We start from the raw sequence: 13,786 nt of genomic DNA, 5'->3' as shown, positions 1-13,786 counted from the left end.
ACCATTTTAAAACTCTTTAACTTTTTGAAATTCAAACTCGATCAGCTTGTCTCCAAAACGTATGTCTATTTATAGAAGGGTCGTGCAGTAATGACAATGGACATCTTTTTAATTGATTTGTATTTACGTAAAGGAATGCGCATCTGGATCTACGACGCGCTAATTTTAGAGGAATCAATGATTATTGCAGACTTTGACTAAAATATTGACAACAACTATTGAATATGACGAGGTCAACAATACTCAATTGTGTCACGGTAAAGTCTCTAAACAAAGGTTTGTTTAACAACTGCTTATCGGAAATAGCTTAATAAAAAAACGTACGAGGACAAGTGACAACCCCTAGAATTGTGCAGGACTAACTGTTGAATACAACAGATGTTGAATGTGACATTGGTAAACCATGTTTGAGCAGATGTGGTTTTTATTTAATGACGTACATTCAATTGTACGTGTAACTATAAATGGGAAGTATCGAACTGTGGGAAACTTTCTTAAACATGAGTTTCAAAAATTACATACGCTTATTCTTACCTGAGACGGACAGGCTGAAATTAAATGTAAAAAGGAAAAGAAAAAGCAAATTAGTCAAACAACTTCCGGTTGAATGAATTCTTATTTTTGTTGTTTGTGAATTGCCAAATAAATAAAAAATAACACTTAATAAATGAACACGTCGGTTCTTCATAAAGAAACGTGTTTATATCAATGGTTCGGGCGAACTTTTGTAAAGCAACTCCCAGATGAGCAGAACCTGGGCCCAATTTCAGGACTCTGCTTACCGTAAGCACAGAATTGGCGCTTACGGAAGCAGGGAATTTTGTGCTTACGGCAAGCGGTTTTCAATGGTTAGCGGCGAATTTTGGCTTCTGCGCGTTCGGGAAAGTACTGTGCATCAGTGCTAACACACATCGGTGTATTATATGGGTCAAACCAAAGTTAATATTAGTCTTCATCCACGATGGAAATTTCCATCTTATGACTCCAATAACGTTTCTTAACCTAGCAAAAAAAAGGTAACCCCTTTATTTTAATTATTTTATTTATTAATTTATTTTAAATCTGTTTACATACACAACAGTTATAAGTTGTACAGGGGCTGCCAAGCTTTGTTATAATTCCAATTTTTTGTGTACTTCCCCAATGGTTTGTTAATGTAACGGAACATCTAGTTTCGTTTTGTTAAAGTTGTGTGTTTGAATGGTATGATATCTCCGCTCACAACAAAGTATGGCTTGTGTCATAGCGAAACACCCGTCTGCTCTCAGATTGTTTGCACTTTTTTTAAGCGACATTGTAAACGAAAGCGTTTAGCGAGAACAATGTAATTTCCACAGGGCCAACAAAACAAAAACAAACTGATGTAGCACAACAATTAGCTATAATGATTACCCGAGCAGCCTCATCGCATGCTCTCGCTCTTGTAAATAGTTAATTCATATTTTTTTGTATAAACACAATCGGGGGATATTAGTGTTTTCCTAGCAGTAATTTCACAAAATGCACAAATTAGTTCAAAATAAGTACATCTTACCCATGTTTTCTTCTCCTTGATCCACATTTCTTGATGTCTAAAAATAAAACATGAAATTACTTTAAAAAAAAAAACACACAAACTGATAGAAGTGATAGCAACAGTCTTGTTTAAAAATCTATGTTTTACCTCTCCAAACTTTTTAAATTGTTATCAAACAAAATCCATCGACATATACTGCCAGGATTATCCCTTGTTAATGTAAGATTTCGAGGAAACAAAACAAACTTTTGGAATTTGCAACTCACCACCAAAAGCCTTGAAAAGACCATGTCTGAAATGAAAAAAAGGAAAAAACAAGTCACGTGTGAAAATTTAATCAAGTTGCACAACAGTGTTACTATACAAACCAGACATTAAGTTATCTTTGCCCCCCCCCCCCTCCCCCCGCACCACTTCACTGCGAAATGTGTACAAACTACTTCTGATAGCGCTTCTTTTGAATTATCCTCCTTAGCCCCACCTTTAATTTCCCATTAGGGGGACCGAATATCCGGCGGACACAATTCCCCTGGACACTGGCTCTCATTGCGCGGTCTGCGGAGAGAGAATTCATTTCGCATGGTTCTTCGACGGTATGGGAAGTTTTCAGTTAAACGTTGTCGTTTTCAGCTCAACGCAGATTCATCCCGAGTATTGTCGTATTGAGGGAGGACCGTCCTCAAATGACGACGCATGTGCAGATGACACCAAATGTCATCAATACCGTCGCAGAACCATCCGTCGGCCAAAACGAAATCTCTTATTCTTCTCAAAATTGAGCGGGGAACGGGGAGAGAATCTTTATTGTCACGAGGGAAGGGGAGAGTGAATGTTTATAGTCACGTTAGGAATGGGTTGCCCAAGCATTTTGGCCGGGATTGTTGTATCCTAACTGTTAATAAATTCGGCATGATTTAGATGAACTCGTGTAACTTACCCGTGTTTATGACCACTATGACTCTTATGTCTTCTCTTTGAGCATCCTGAATGGATACAATAGTAACAACTCAATGTAAATAACGTAACAGTGCCATACGCCCGATGCTTGGGTGATTGACCCCACAATTTATAGATTTAAACAGGGACTACAGGATAATCTCAATATTTTAACGTTTACTCTTTTTGGCCAAACATACATCGTAGATTTAACCTTTATTTACGCTTAACATGTGCGTTTAGTAATAAATAATCTAAGTCAAAAATTCAACTCTCCGAGCGGCTTTTTCAGCTGAGAGTAAAAAACTGCCTATCTATGTTTACCAAAGTGTTGTTTTTACCTACCTTTTTTGGCATATAGACTTCCCAAAACTCCTCTGCAAAATAAAGGGGGGAAGTCACATTTTGAATAACTAGTTTTACAGTCATTTTACAACCCCTTTAAGTTGTTTGTAGTAAATTTGATGGTTTCAATTTAGGTAACAACTGGTATGGCACTAATTTAAATAAATATTTTAGTGGGCTTAAACTGGGAAATTACATATAAGTTATCTTAAATGTTCATATAACACTGATCATTTAGTTTTGTTTTATCTCGCAGTATGAAACACTCATTCACTCATTAAGTGTAATTTGGCAAAAGAACCGATCAGCACAGTGTGTAAAAAGTGTTTAAAGACAAAGGACACTATTGGTTATTGTCAAAGACCAGGCTTCTCACTTGGTGTATCTCAACATATACAAAAAATAAAAAAAACACGTGAAAATTTGAGCTCAATTGGTCATCGAAGTTGCGAGATAATAATGAAAGAAAAAAAACACCCTTGCCATACGAGGTTGTGTGGTTTCAGATGCTTGATTTCGAGAGCTCAAAATTCTAAATTAACTTGAGGTCTTCATAGAAATTTAATTCTTTCCCGAAAACTACGTTACTTTAGGGGGAGCCATTTCTCACGGTGTTTTATACCATCAACAGCTCCCCATTACTCGTTACCAAATAAGGTTTTATGCTAATCATTATTTTGAGTAATTGCCAATAGTGTCCACTGCCTTTAAGATAATACAATATTGAAATATTTTAGCATGTGCTATAAGCGCCCTTACTGATACAATTTCCGTGTATTTACGGACCCCGTAAAGTGAAATATTTCGTAATTTCGCCGTGATTTCGCCGTTATTTTACGGACTATCCGTAAATGCAAACATAGTTTTTTTGTAATTACAATCAACCATATTAATTGTCCAGACACCTAGACATAATAAAGTACATGTACTAAAACAACTTTTCCGGTAACTTTGCTGCCAGCAAAAAAAAGAAAGAAAGGTAATGATGCAGCAAAGTTAACGGAAAAGTTGTTTCATTCCGTCAAATACAAAGTCCCTTAAAGGGTGTATGTACTTTTTGTAGGACAAAAAAACACAATGTCCACAGATTTACACTAAACTTACACAGTTTGAAGATAATGATAGTAGAAAGCTTCCCTGAATATATTCTGTGCTGAGGTGCTATATTTTTGGGGAATTAAGTAAAACAATGTCATGAAAATAGTTTTCGTCTCATGAGATGAACATTATTTTAAGCATTTACAAACGTATTTTCATGAGACATTGTTTTACTCGTTTCTCAAAAACTACAGCACCTCAGTAAGTAAGATTTGAAGGGAAGCTTTCCACTATCATTATCTTCAAACCCTGCAAGTTTAATATAAATCTATGGACATTTTGAAAAAAATACCAAAATCCTTTAACGTGGGTTTGTACATGTGTTTACAAGCATTTTTAACGGTGCAGCTTTTAACTCAATGAAGTGATATCACTTACTGAAGTCCAACTTACATGTTTCCACGTGGGTAGCTCTTGCGAGCATGATGGTGTCCTATATTTCGTCCTTTGCTTTTGCATGCGCCTTTGCTTTTATGATGGTGATATCCATGGCGATGCCCATAATGATGTCCATGTCCTTCGGCATCGTTAGCTGAGCGTGAAGTTAATTTTAATCAGAAACAAAAAGAAGGATTTGCTTAACCTGAATAATCGAAGCAATTCCTTCAACCAATATATTTTTCAAAAAGTGTGAGTATATTAACAAATATTTATTTTATTAGTTTTTATTATGAATACTATAATAGTAGTATACTATTTTCTTTTAAATATGTATTTTTTAGTTTTAATGTTGCGGAAAGCAGGCTGATTCGAATAATTACATCAAAAATAGTTAATATCTGCTAAAAAGTGACATCTCGTAACTTGTTTTCCCATATAGTATAGCACTGTTGATTTGGGAGATTCAAACACAATTAAGGGATTACATCGGGACAATGGTCTTAAAGAAACTGGACACTATTGGTATTTACTAAAAAATAAATGTTAGCATACAAATTTACTTGGTAATGTTCAATGGAGAGCCGTTGATAACATAAAACATTGTGAGAAACGGCTCCCTCTGAAGTAGCGTAGTTTTTGAGAAAGAGGTAGTTTTTCATTTAAACAAAACTTCAACTGAAGCCTTTTATATGCTTTTCTGAAAGCGCACAAATTAATGCGGAAAAAGGGTAATGTTTTTTTTTCATTATTCTCTTGCTAATTCGATGCCAAATTGAGCCCAATTTTTTGCAGGTTTATCATTGTATGCATAATGTTGAGATACACCAAGTGAGAAGACTGATCTTTGACAACTACCAAACGTGTCCAGTGTCTTTAAGTGTTGAAACTTACCTAGAGCAATGAATACTAAAGCACACAAAGCAGCAGCCAACCAGAGACGCGCCATGTTGACTGCAACTGTTTGAAAGACGGGGGTAAAGAGCAAGAAAGAAGGGAGAACAAAAAAATAAACACACCAACAATCAAACTCCTGTAACTAATGACAGTTCTTTGTAGACAAGATATTTAAGGATCTTGGTACTTTTTGTAACACAAGACACAATGTCTACACATTTACATTAAACGTACACCGTTTGAAGATAATGATAGTAGAAAGCGTACATTGAAATATTAGTTGCTGAGGTGCTGATGTAGTTTTTGAGAAATGAGTAAACAGTGTCATGAAAATACGTTTTTACATGCTAAAATAATTATTATTAATTTTATTTATATATTATTTATATTTTTTTATATTAATTATATGTATAAATATATATAATTATTATATGGTGGGGGGGGGGGGGGGGGCGTCTGGCCCAGAGTCAACCCGTGTCTCCTCGTCCGTTTAACGGGTGTTTGTTTGTTGTTTGTTTGTTCTTGTATGTGTGTTGTTGTTTTAAAAATAATTATTGATAATTAACGAATTTGTAGTATCCATCCGTCTTCGGCGCTTGTGCTGTGGATGTTGAATGAAATAAATACATAAATAAACAAAATCATCAGATAACTTTATACATTGGCATGTTCAGATAAAGTTGTCGTATTTATGGTAGGAGAAAATAGTGAATCGAAACACAATGCTATTCTGTGTCGGTAAAGTTCCTTCCCACACGTCACAAACACAGCAAAGTGGATCTTATACAAATGGTTTACGAACAGTATCAATGTATTGTCACCATAATTTTAAACAAACATTTCAAAATGATTCTAAGTTAATGCAAGTCGCCAGATCCATTGTATTATTACAACTAATTATGTTTACCCTTACACTGACTGGATATTCAGTAAACTTTCCTGAGGCAAATCACTCGGGTTGGATTCGAACCCGCAAACTTTGCTTTGCAAGTATATATGTCTTTCCACTAGACCACTTAGCAGCTTGGACCCAATTTCACAGAGCTGCATAAACACAAAAAGTAGCTAAGCCCAGCAACATTATGCTTACCAAACTAAGTCTACCGGGCAAAAATATCATGTCGCATGTACAATTTGTGACTGGCATCAAACTTTTCTGATTAAGCAATTAAAATAATTGTATTCGTTATCCCCGAATCAAAATAACAAAATCGTGAATCGTATACCGGTACCTGCCTGCAACGCATTACAATATGAATTACATCAGGGCCCAATTTCACAGAGCTGCAGTAAGCACAAAAGTAGCTAAGCCCATCAACATTATGCTTACCTGACTAAGTCTACCGGGCAAAATACCATGTCACAGTGCAATGTGACACTGGAATTCCTCTCATTTCTGCTCAGCAGGAATATGTTTTTCTGCTTAAGCACGCAGCTCTATGAAACCGGCCCTGGTAACTAGAGGCAATTCAATTTATATTGCGTTGGTGGCGGATATCGGTACGTTTCATCATTATGTTATTTTGAGTCGGGGATAACGAATATAATTTTTTTTAACAGAACTCGGGAAAGTACTTACCGAATAAAAATCCGGCCCAAGGATAAGCCTAATATTCTTTCTTCTTTACCCCTTAAGCAAAATTAAAATCTTATAAATAACAGATACAATTTCACCGTGTTCTAGTTGTACGCGACTTGCAATCACAACGCTGTGTGTTCGAATCCTAACCGAGCTTACCACTGATTTCACCATAATTTAATCAGTACATTTATTTTCGCGTGGAAACAGAATCACAATTTCTTAAATTGGTTAATTCATAACAAATACGTTTAACTAATGCATGTATTAGATAGATTGGTTGTTGCTAGCTTTGCGTTTATATCCATTTGTGGTAGAGTGCCGAGTTCATCTTAAAGACAGTGGACACTATTGGTAATTACTCAAAATAACTATTAGCATAAAACCTTACTTGGTATTGGGGAGAGGTTGATATAAAACAATGTGAGCAACGTCTCCCTCTGAAGTAACTTATAGCTTTCGAGAACGACGTAATTTTCCATGAATTTGATTTCGAGACCTCAGAACTACAATTTCTCTCGTAATCATGCATCTGGAAGTACATACCTTTGTGTGACAAGGGTGTTTTTTCTTTCATTATTATCTCGCAATTTTGACGACCAATTGAGCTAAAATAATCATAGATTTGTTATTTTGTGCATAATGTTGAGATATACCAAATAAGAAGACTGGTCTTTGACAATAACTAATCGTGTCCACTGTCTTAACAAACAAAAATAAACAATAAAATATACTTACCGACTTTCTCTGTCAGTGCAGGAATGTGCAACTAATGACCATGTTCTGCTCACCTTTGCTTTATGTACTCCAGTTCGCCCTTGAGGAGTTTTATAACATCGTCGAATCAATTAGTTAGCACAGATTATAAATCAACTAAATCCGATTTAGTTTCCAATGGTGTTTTCCAAGTCGATATGTTACATATGGGAGACAATAGTCTGTAGCCTCGACCCAAAATATTTCAAGAACATTATTGATAAATTTGTTGGAACAATAGAGGTGAAATTACGCTTGCTATTGTTGTCGTCTGTTTCAAATGAGTGGAAAGTTTTCCGGTGGCGTCAGTTGTTGTTAAGCAACTTTTTAAAACTTTTACCTTGTGGACTCACCATTGATTTAACTTTTAATATTGTTACATATACAGCTGTTGTTGATGAAGTTAACAAACTTTAGTTTTCACTTATACATAATTTTATATAATGTCGAAGTTTGCAAACTTTATTTGCCACTTAAAAGGGCCTATAGATCCATATTTCATCTGAAATTTCAGCTTTAAAAAAATGCGTTTTCATCTCATAAAGCTTAATTAAAGTACATGTCCCTGTATAATAAGTTACTGCGCTGTCTTTTTCATGATTTTGGGAAATCTGAACTTTTTCGTTCTTTTGGTTTTCATATTCTCCAAATAATAAGACAAATTAACAACATAGTCGAGTAAATTGTGTTTCGGCCACACTAGTATTGTAATATTAAAACGTCGATGGAGAACAAAAAACAATACAAGATGTAGGCCTACTGGTGTTACGCAACATCATGACCTACATTGGACCATGATTGGACCTTGTCAGACCTAGTTTTTTAACCATTATATCCGCCCCATTGTGTCCTGTAAACTCCATTGTGTCCGCCCCATTATGTCCTACAAACCAATGGGGCAGCTCTATTGTGTCCAACAAACAAAAAGATAGCCCAATTGTGCCCTACAAACCTATTTGTTTGACCCATTTCGTTTTTTAGGCAAGGCCATCCGGTTTTGAATTTTTTTATATTTATTTTAGATAAATCAATAGGCCTATAATTAGTTAATACGTTCTCGAAAGGCCCCATTTATCTTGGTCATCAGATTAGCCCATATTATCTTAGTAGTACACATTAGTTGTTCAAAATGTCTTCAATGGTTTGCAAATAGCAACATCCCCCTCTTCAAAGCAGCAGGAAGGGAGGGAGGGGAAGATGGAGGGGCCAGTCAATTACCCATTATGTTTCCATTATGTTATCTGCAAACACTAATTTATCATTTATCGCAATTATTTTCCAAACTCGTATTCCTTTAGACTTAACTAAACTAGGAAACATTTGAAACTTTTGCATGGTAGGAGTATTAGATGATACGCGGCAGCACCATGTGTAAATCTAGTGTAATTGGTTCTGATAAGTTAGGCAGGATCCAGTCATGCCTCTAATAATGAAAATGCTTGCATGTGGGTTACAATGTTGTTAATTAGAATAATGTAAGTTTTACACGTATTAAGATTTTTATTTTATTTTATTATATTTTCCATTTGGTGAAATACCTTTGAAAAAGTCTGAGAGTGTAATGACTAAAGACTACTGACTGAAAAAAAGTTGTATTAAGAGTCAGTTCAGGTAAATAATTGACACACTTGCTCACGGTCAAAAAATGATTTTTTTTTAATACTTTCTGGGTGAAAGGGCCTTGGGGTGCAAGTAGACAAAATTGCATTTTCAATTCCATATATAGCCCGTTGCCATGGTTACGGCTCATTTTGTTTTGTTGGTCATTTTGGGCCGATTTTGGGGTCTGAAAAACTGTTTTTTAGCTCATTTTTACAACTCCACCCCACCAAAATGCTAAATTATTTCAAAAAACCTGGTATATCACTACAAAGTATCATCCTTGGCCTTCCTTGAGAAAAAAAATTATTGCTTTAAATATCACCCTTGTGCCATTTTTGCATCGTTTATTACAGTATGTTTTTAGAACTTGCAAAATCGCAATTTTTACCCTATTTTTGGACCCCAAAATGTCAACTTGCCAGCGGTCTCAGAAAATTTTCCTTTCGGCTGTGGTTAGGGCCAACATTGGTATTCTCATATCTGGTGAGGAAAACTTGGGCAATTGTATCCTGTTGTGACAGTACTGCCTCAAAACTAAACTTTTTCCCCCAAAACGTAAAAAAATGCTTTTTAAAGGTCTTTTCAAATAATATTGGCATACGTGTCCACGGTGAAAAAGGGAATATTTTTTCTTATACTTTGTGGATGGTACGGAATTGGTGTCCAAATAAACAAAATTTACATTTCAAATCATTATATAATACGTTGCAATGGTAACAGTTCATTTGTGTTTAGGCCACTTTAAGCCCATTTTGGGGTCTGAAAAACTCCACCCCACCCAAAACCTTTTCTATCACTACAAATTACCCATTGGCTTTACTTGAGACAACAAATTATTGTTATAAATTTCACCCAAGTGCTATTTTTAGAATGTGCATTAGAGTATGTTTTTAGAACTTGCAAAATCAACATTTTTGACCATATTTTTTACCTCAAAATTTCATTTTTTTTCAGGAGAATATTTTCCTTTCGGTTTTGAATAGGGCCAAAATTTGTCTTTTTATTTCTGGTAAGGAAAACTTGGGCAATTGTATCCTGATGTAACAGTGCTGTCTCAAAAGTAGACCCTTTTCCCCAAAAACATGGAGAAATGCATTTTGAAATATTTGTTTCATTTTGAATTTATAACAGAAAGAAGTAATAATTCCATCAATCTGGCAGCTTTTCATATAAACACTCTGTAGGCTTAGTGCATTACCCAACATTGATCAGGACTTGTTGTTGACCCAAATCTTAGAATTTACCCCACATTGGCTCCGCCCCACTCATATTTCTTGACATTGCATAAAACAAAGTTTTGTGAACAGCGCCTCTTTTTTGAAAGTCACATTTTTTAATTCCCCTTGCACATCAAGAAAGTTTGTGCTGTCTTAATTTTTATTTGTTCTCAGAATATTTCCCATTTGGTTGTGATTGGGCTATCATTGTGGTTTGCATGTCTGCTGGGGCGAAGTATTTTTTTTTTCCGAAAACAAGAAAAATTCATTTTGAAGATAACCCTTAGTTTGAATTGATAAAACACAAAAACGAGCATGATCGTTAAACACTGTTTCCATGCTCTTTAAAATAACAAGTACAACATTTTTATTTTTAAGCCACAACCATGCTTTGCCACTGAGAGTTCTTGTTTTGTCATGACTACTTTACCTAGTTGTCCAGGTATGATTCACAAGCATAGAGCTATATATATTGACTAGAGCGCTAACTTGCTCTGGGTTTTGAAGCCACCCTGGGCGCAGACATGTTTGATGTGTTGCGTGAATTCGGAATTTTAAGAGAACACACATTGCCGCGATTATTTTACATTCTGCGTGTGCGTATACGTACGCAACTGTCCACTCGCGTACGTCTGCGCTACGAAAACCGTAACTTTGACTTGATTGCCGTACTAAAAAAAGTAAACGCAACGCGCCTTTTAATCATGACGCACATGACGATCGCAGTTTGTGCGCTGATCAGCAGATTGTGCGTTCACATTTACTGCATTTTTTGCTTCGGTGGCACATAAAAAAGAACAAACGCACTATCATGCAAATAGCCGTACAATTGCCGTACAAAATTTCAAGCTTTTGTATTGGTTTGTACATAACATGGATGCGCCCACACGGCTTCAAAACCTTAGTGCGTGTATAACGGGCTGTTGGCGCTCTAGTCAATATATATAGCTCTATGTTCACAAGAGAAGTAGTGCGATGAGCGTTCTTTACAAGTTGTCTATACATGGCCTTATAACAGTCTAATTGGTCCCCTGCCTGCTACCAAACTAAACATTTTCATCCCCATCAGAACAAAGAGGCTCTCAAAGTGAGCAAGTACTGTCTCCAAAGTATCTAAATGGCCTTTCACCTGTCTTAGCCTCCGGTAAGCAGTTCCCCCACCCATGGTGGGGTTCCTTTAAATTGTACTGTTGCAAACAATAACAGAGCTGGTTTATTTAACGTGATAAACAATTCAGCAGGTAATGTTTGACAATGTTTTTTGTTGATCGTTCTCAGAGACATATATACCAAATATGAATTAGTAAGATAGTGAATGGAAAAAATAATCAAACTAGGATGAATAAACTTTTGTCACTGCAATTGCATCTTACTAATTTAGGTTGAGCAGGTGCAAGTATTTACAACTTCTTTCAATGTTGTTTCATTAAAGGAACATGTTGCCTTGGATCGGTCGAGTTGGTCTTTGAAAAGCGTTTGTAACCGGTTATTACAAAATACATATGATTAGAAAGATATTTTAAAAGTAGAAAACAATGATCCACACAAGTATCACCCAAAAGCATCTTTCTAAGCATATGCATTTTATAACAAACGGTTACAAACACATTTCAAAGACCAGTTTGACCGATCCCAGGCAACGTGTTCCTTTTAAATGATCTCTTACGCTCATCTCGCAAATCGTTAGTATCATTGTTTTTAACAAGATCTTGGCAAACTTTTTCCAACACTTTTAAGCGGAGGCTTTTTAATTTCCCACATTTGTGCTGGACATGATTGGATGCTCCAAACCATCTGCAGCACAGAAACTATATTGTTTATGATCTCTATCTCTATGAAAAGTTGTACATTTGGTAGCAGGCAGGGACCAAGGAGAGTAGGCCCTGTATTAAAGCAACTTGTAAAGAATGGTCATCGCACTCTACTTGCAATGGGAATAATAATGTCCCTGTACAATAGGTGAAGCAGCCAAATCAAGAACTCTCAGTGGGCAAAGCATTGGTTATGGCTTGGTTGGATACCATTATGTTTAAATAAAAACTTTGTATTCAATACTCAAAGGGCATGGAAACAGTGCCAGATTTTTACAAGCATGCATTTTTTTTGAAAAGAATTACTATAGTTGAGGCAGGTAGTGTCACAACAGGATACAATAAACCCAAGTGTTTTCTCCCCAGAAGACATGAAAACACCAATAATCGCCCCAATCACAACAGAAAGGGAACACTTTCAAAGAAGAGGCGCTATTCACAACACATTGTTTTATGCAATGTCAAGAAATATGATCGGGGCTGGGCCGCCAAACTCTAAAATTCATGTCACCAAAAGTTCCTGATCAATGTTGGGTAATCCACTTAGCAAGAGCTGCAAGATTGATAGAATTATTACTTCATAATGTTATAAATTCAATATGAAGAAAAAACAATTCAAAATGCATTTTTCTATTTTGGGAAAAAAAGTCTATTTTTGAGACAGTACTGTTACATCAGGATACACTTGCCCAAGTTTTTCTTACCACAAATAAAAAGATCAATTTTGGCCCTAATCAAAACCGAAAGGAAAATATTCTGAGACCCCTGAAAAAATGAAATTTTGAGGGAAAAAAATATGGTAAAAATGTTGATTTTGCAAGTTCGAAAAACATACTCTAATGCACGTTCTAAAAATAGCACAAGGGTGACTGTTACAGCAATAATTTTTTGACTCAAGTAAATCCAAGGATGATACTTTGTAGTGATGTAAAAGGTTTTATCAAATAATTTTGTTTTTTGATGGGGTGGAGTTGTAAATATTAACTAAAAAACAGTTTTTCAGACCCCCAAATCGGCTTAAAGTGGCCTAAACACAAATGAACTGTTACCATGGCAACGTATTATACAATGATTTGAAATGTAAATTTTGTTTATTTGGACCCCAAGTCCCTACCATCCACAAAGTATAAGAAAAAATATTCTTTTTTTTTTCACACGTATGTCAATATTATTTGAAAAGACCCTTAAAAAGCATTTTTTCACGTTTTTGGGAAAAAAGTCTAGTTTTGAGACACTCTGTCACAACAGGATACAATTGCCCAAGTTTTTTTCACCAGATATGAGAATACCAATGTTGGCCCTAACCACAGCCGAAAGGAAAATTTTCTGAGACCCCTGGCAAGTTGACATTTCGGGGTCCAAAAATAGGGTAAAAATGGCGATTTTGCAAGTTCTAAAAACATACTGTAATAAACGATGCAAAAATGGCACAGGGGTGATATTTAAAGCAATAATTGTTTTTCTCAAGGAAGGCCAAGGATGATACTTTGTAGTGATATACTAGGTTTTTTGAAATAATTTAGCATTTTTGTCGGGTGGAGTTGTAAAAATGAGCTAAAAACCAGTTTTCCAGACCCCAAAATCGGCCCAAAATGGCCAAAAAACAAAATGAGCCGTAACCATGGCAACGGGCTATATATGAAATTGAAAA

At 35.7% G+C, this 13,786-nt stretch overlaps 1 protein-coding gene across 1 annotated transcript in view; it reads right to left on the bottom strand.

The window, feature by feature from the left end:
- LOC117291697 overlaps positions 1 to 7,574 on the bottom strand; it is a 33,228-nt gene extending 25,654 nt beyond the window's left edge. Inside the window, exons 1-8 of the mRNA XM_033773544.1 lie at positions 7,488 to 7,574; positions 5,168 to 5,233; positions 4,289 to 4,427; positions 2,798 to 2,829; positions 2,454 to 2,499; positions 1,783 to 1,808; positions 1,535 to 1,571; positions 535 to 548 (exon numbers count right to left, since the gene is read on the bottom strand). Of these exons, the coding sequence (XP_033629435.1) occupies positions 535 to 548; positions 1,535 to 1,571; positions 1,783 to 1,808; positions 2,454 to 2,499; positions 2,798 to 2,829; positions 4,289 to 4,427; positions 5,168 to 5,222 (349 nt within the window). The 5' untranslated portion in view covers positions 5,223 to 5,233; positions 7,488 to 7,574. The remainder of the gene's footprint in view (positions 1 to 534; positions 549 to 1,534; positions 1,572 to 1,782; positions 1,809 to 2,453; positions 2,500 to 2,797; positions 2,830 to 4,288; positions 4,428 to 5,167; positions 5,234 to 7,487) is intronic.
- Positions 7,575 to 13,786: the final 6,212 nt, after the last annotated feature.

The sequence above is a fragment of the Asterias rubens genome, chromosome 6, assembly GCF_902459465.1.
Source record: "Asterias rubens chromosome 6, eAstRub1.3, whole genome shotgun sequence".
Classification (NCBI taxonomy): Eukaryota; Metazoa; Echinodermata; class Asteroidea; order Forcipulatida; family Asteriidae; genus Asterias; species Asterias rubens.
The sequence above is the reverse complement of the archived record's forward strand: the minus strand, read 5'-3'. Positions and strand labels throughout refer to the sequence as shown.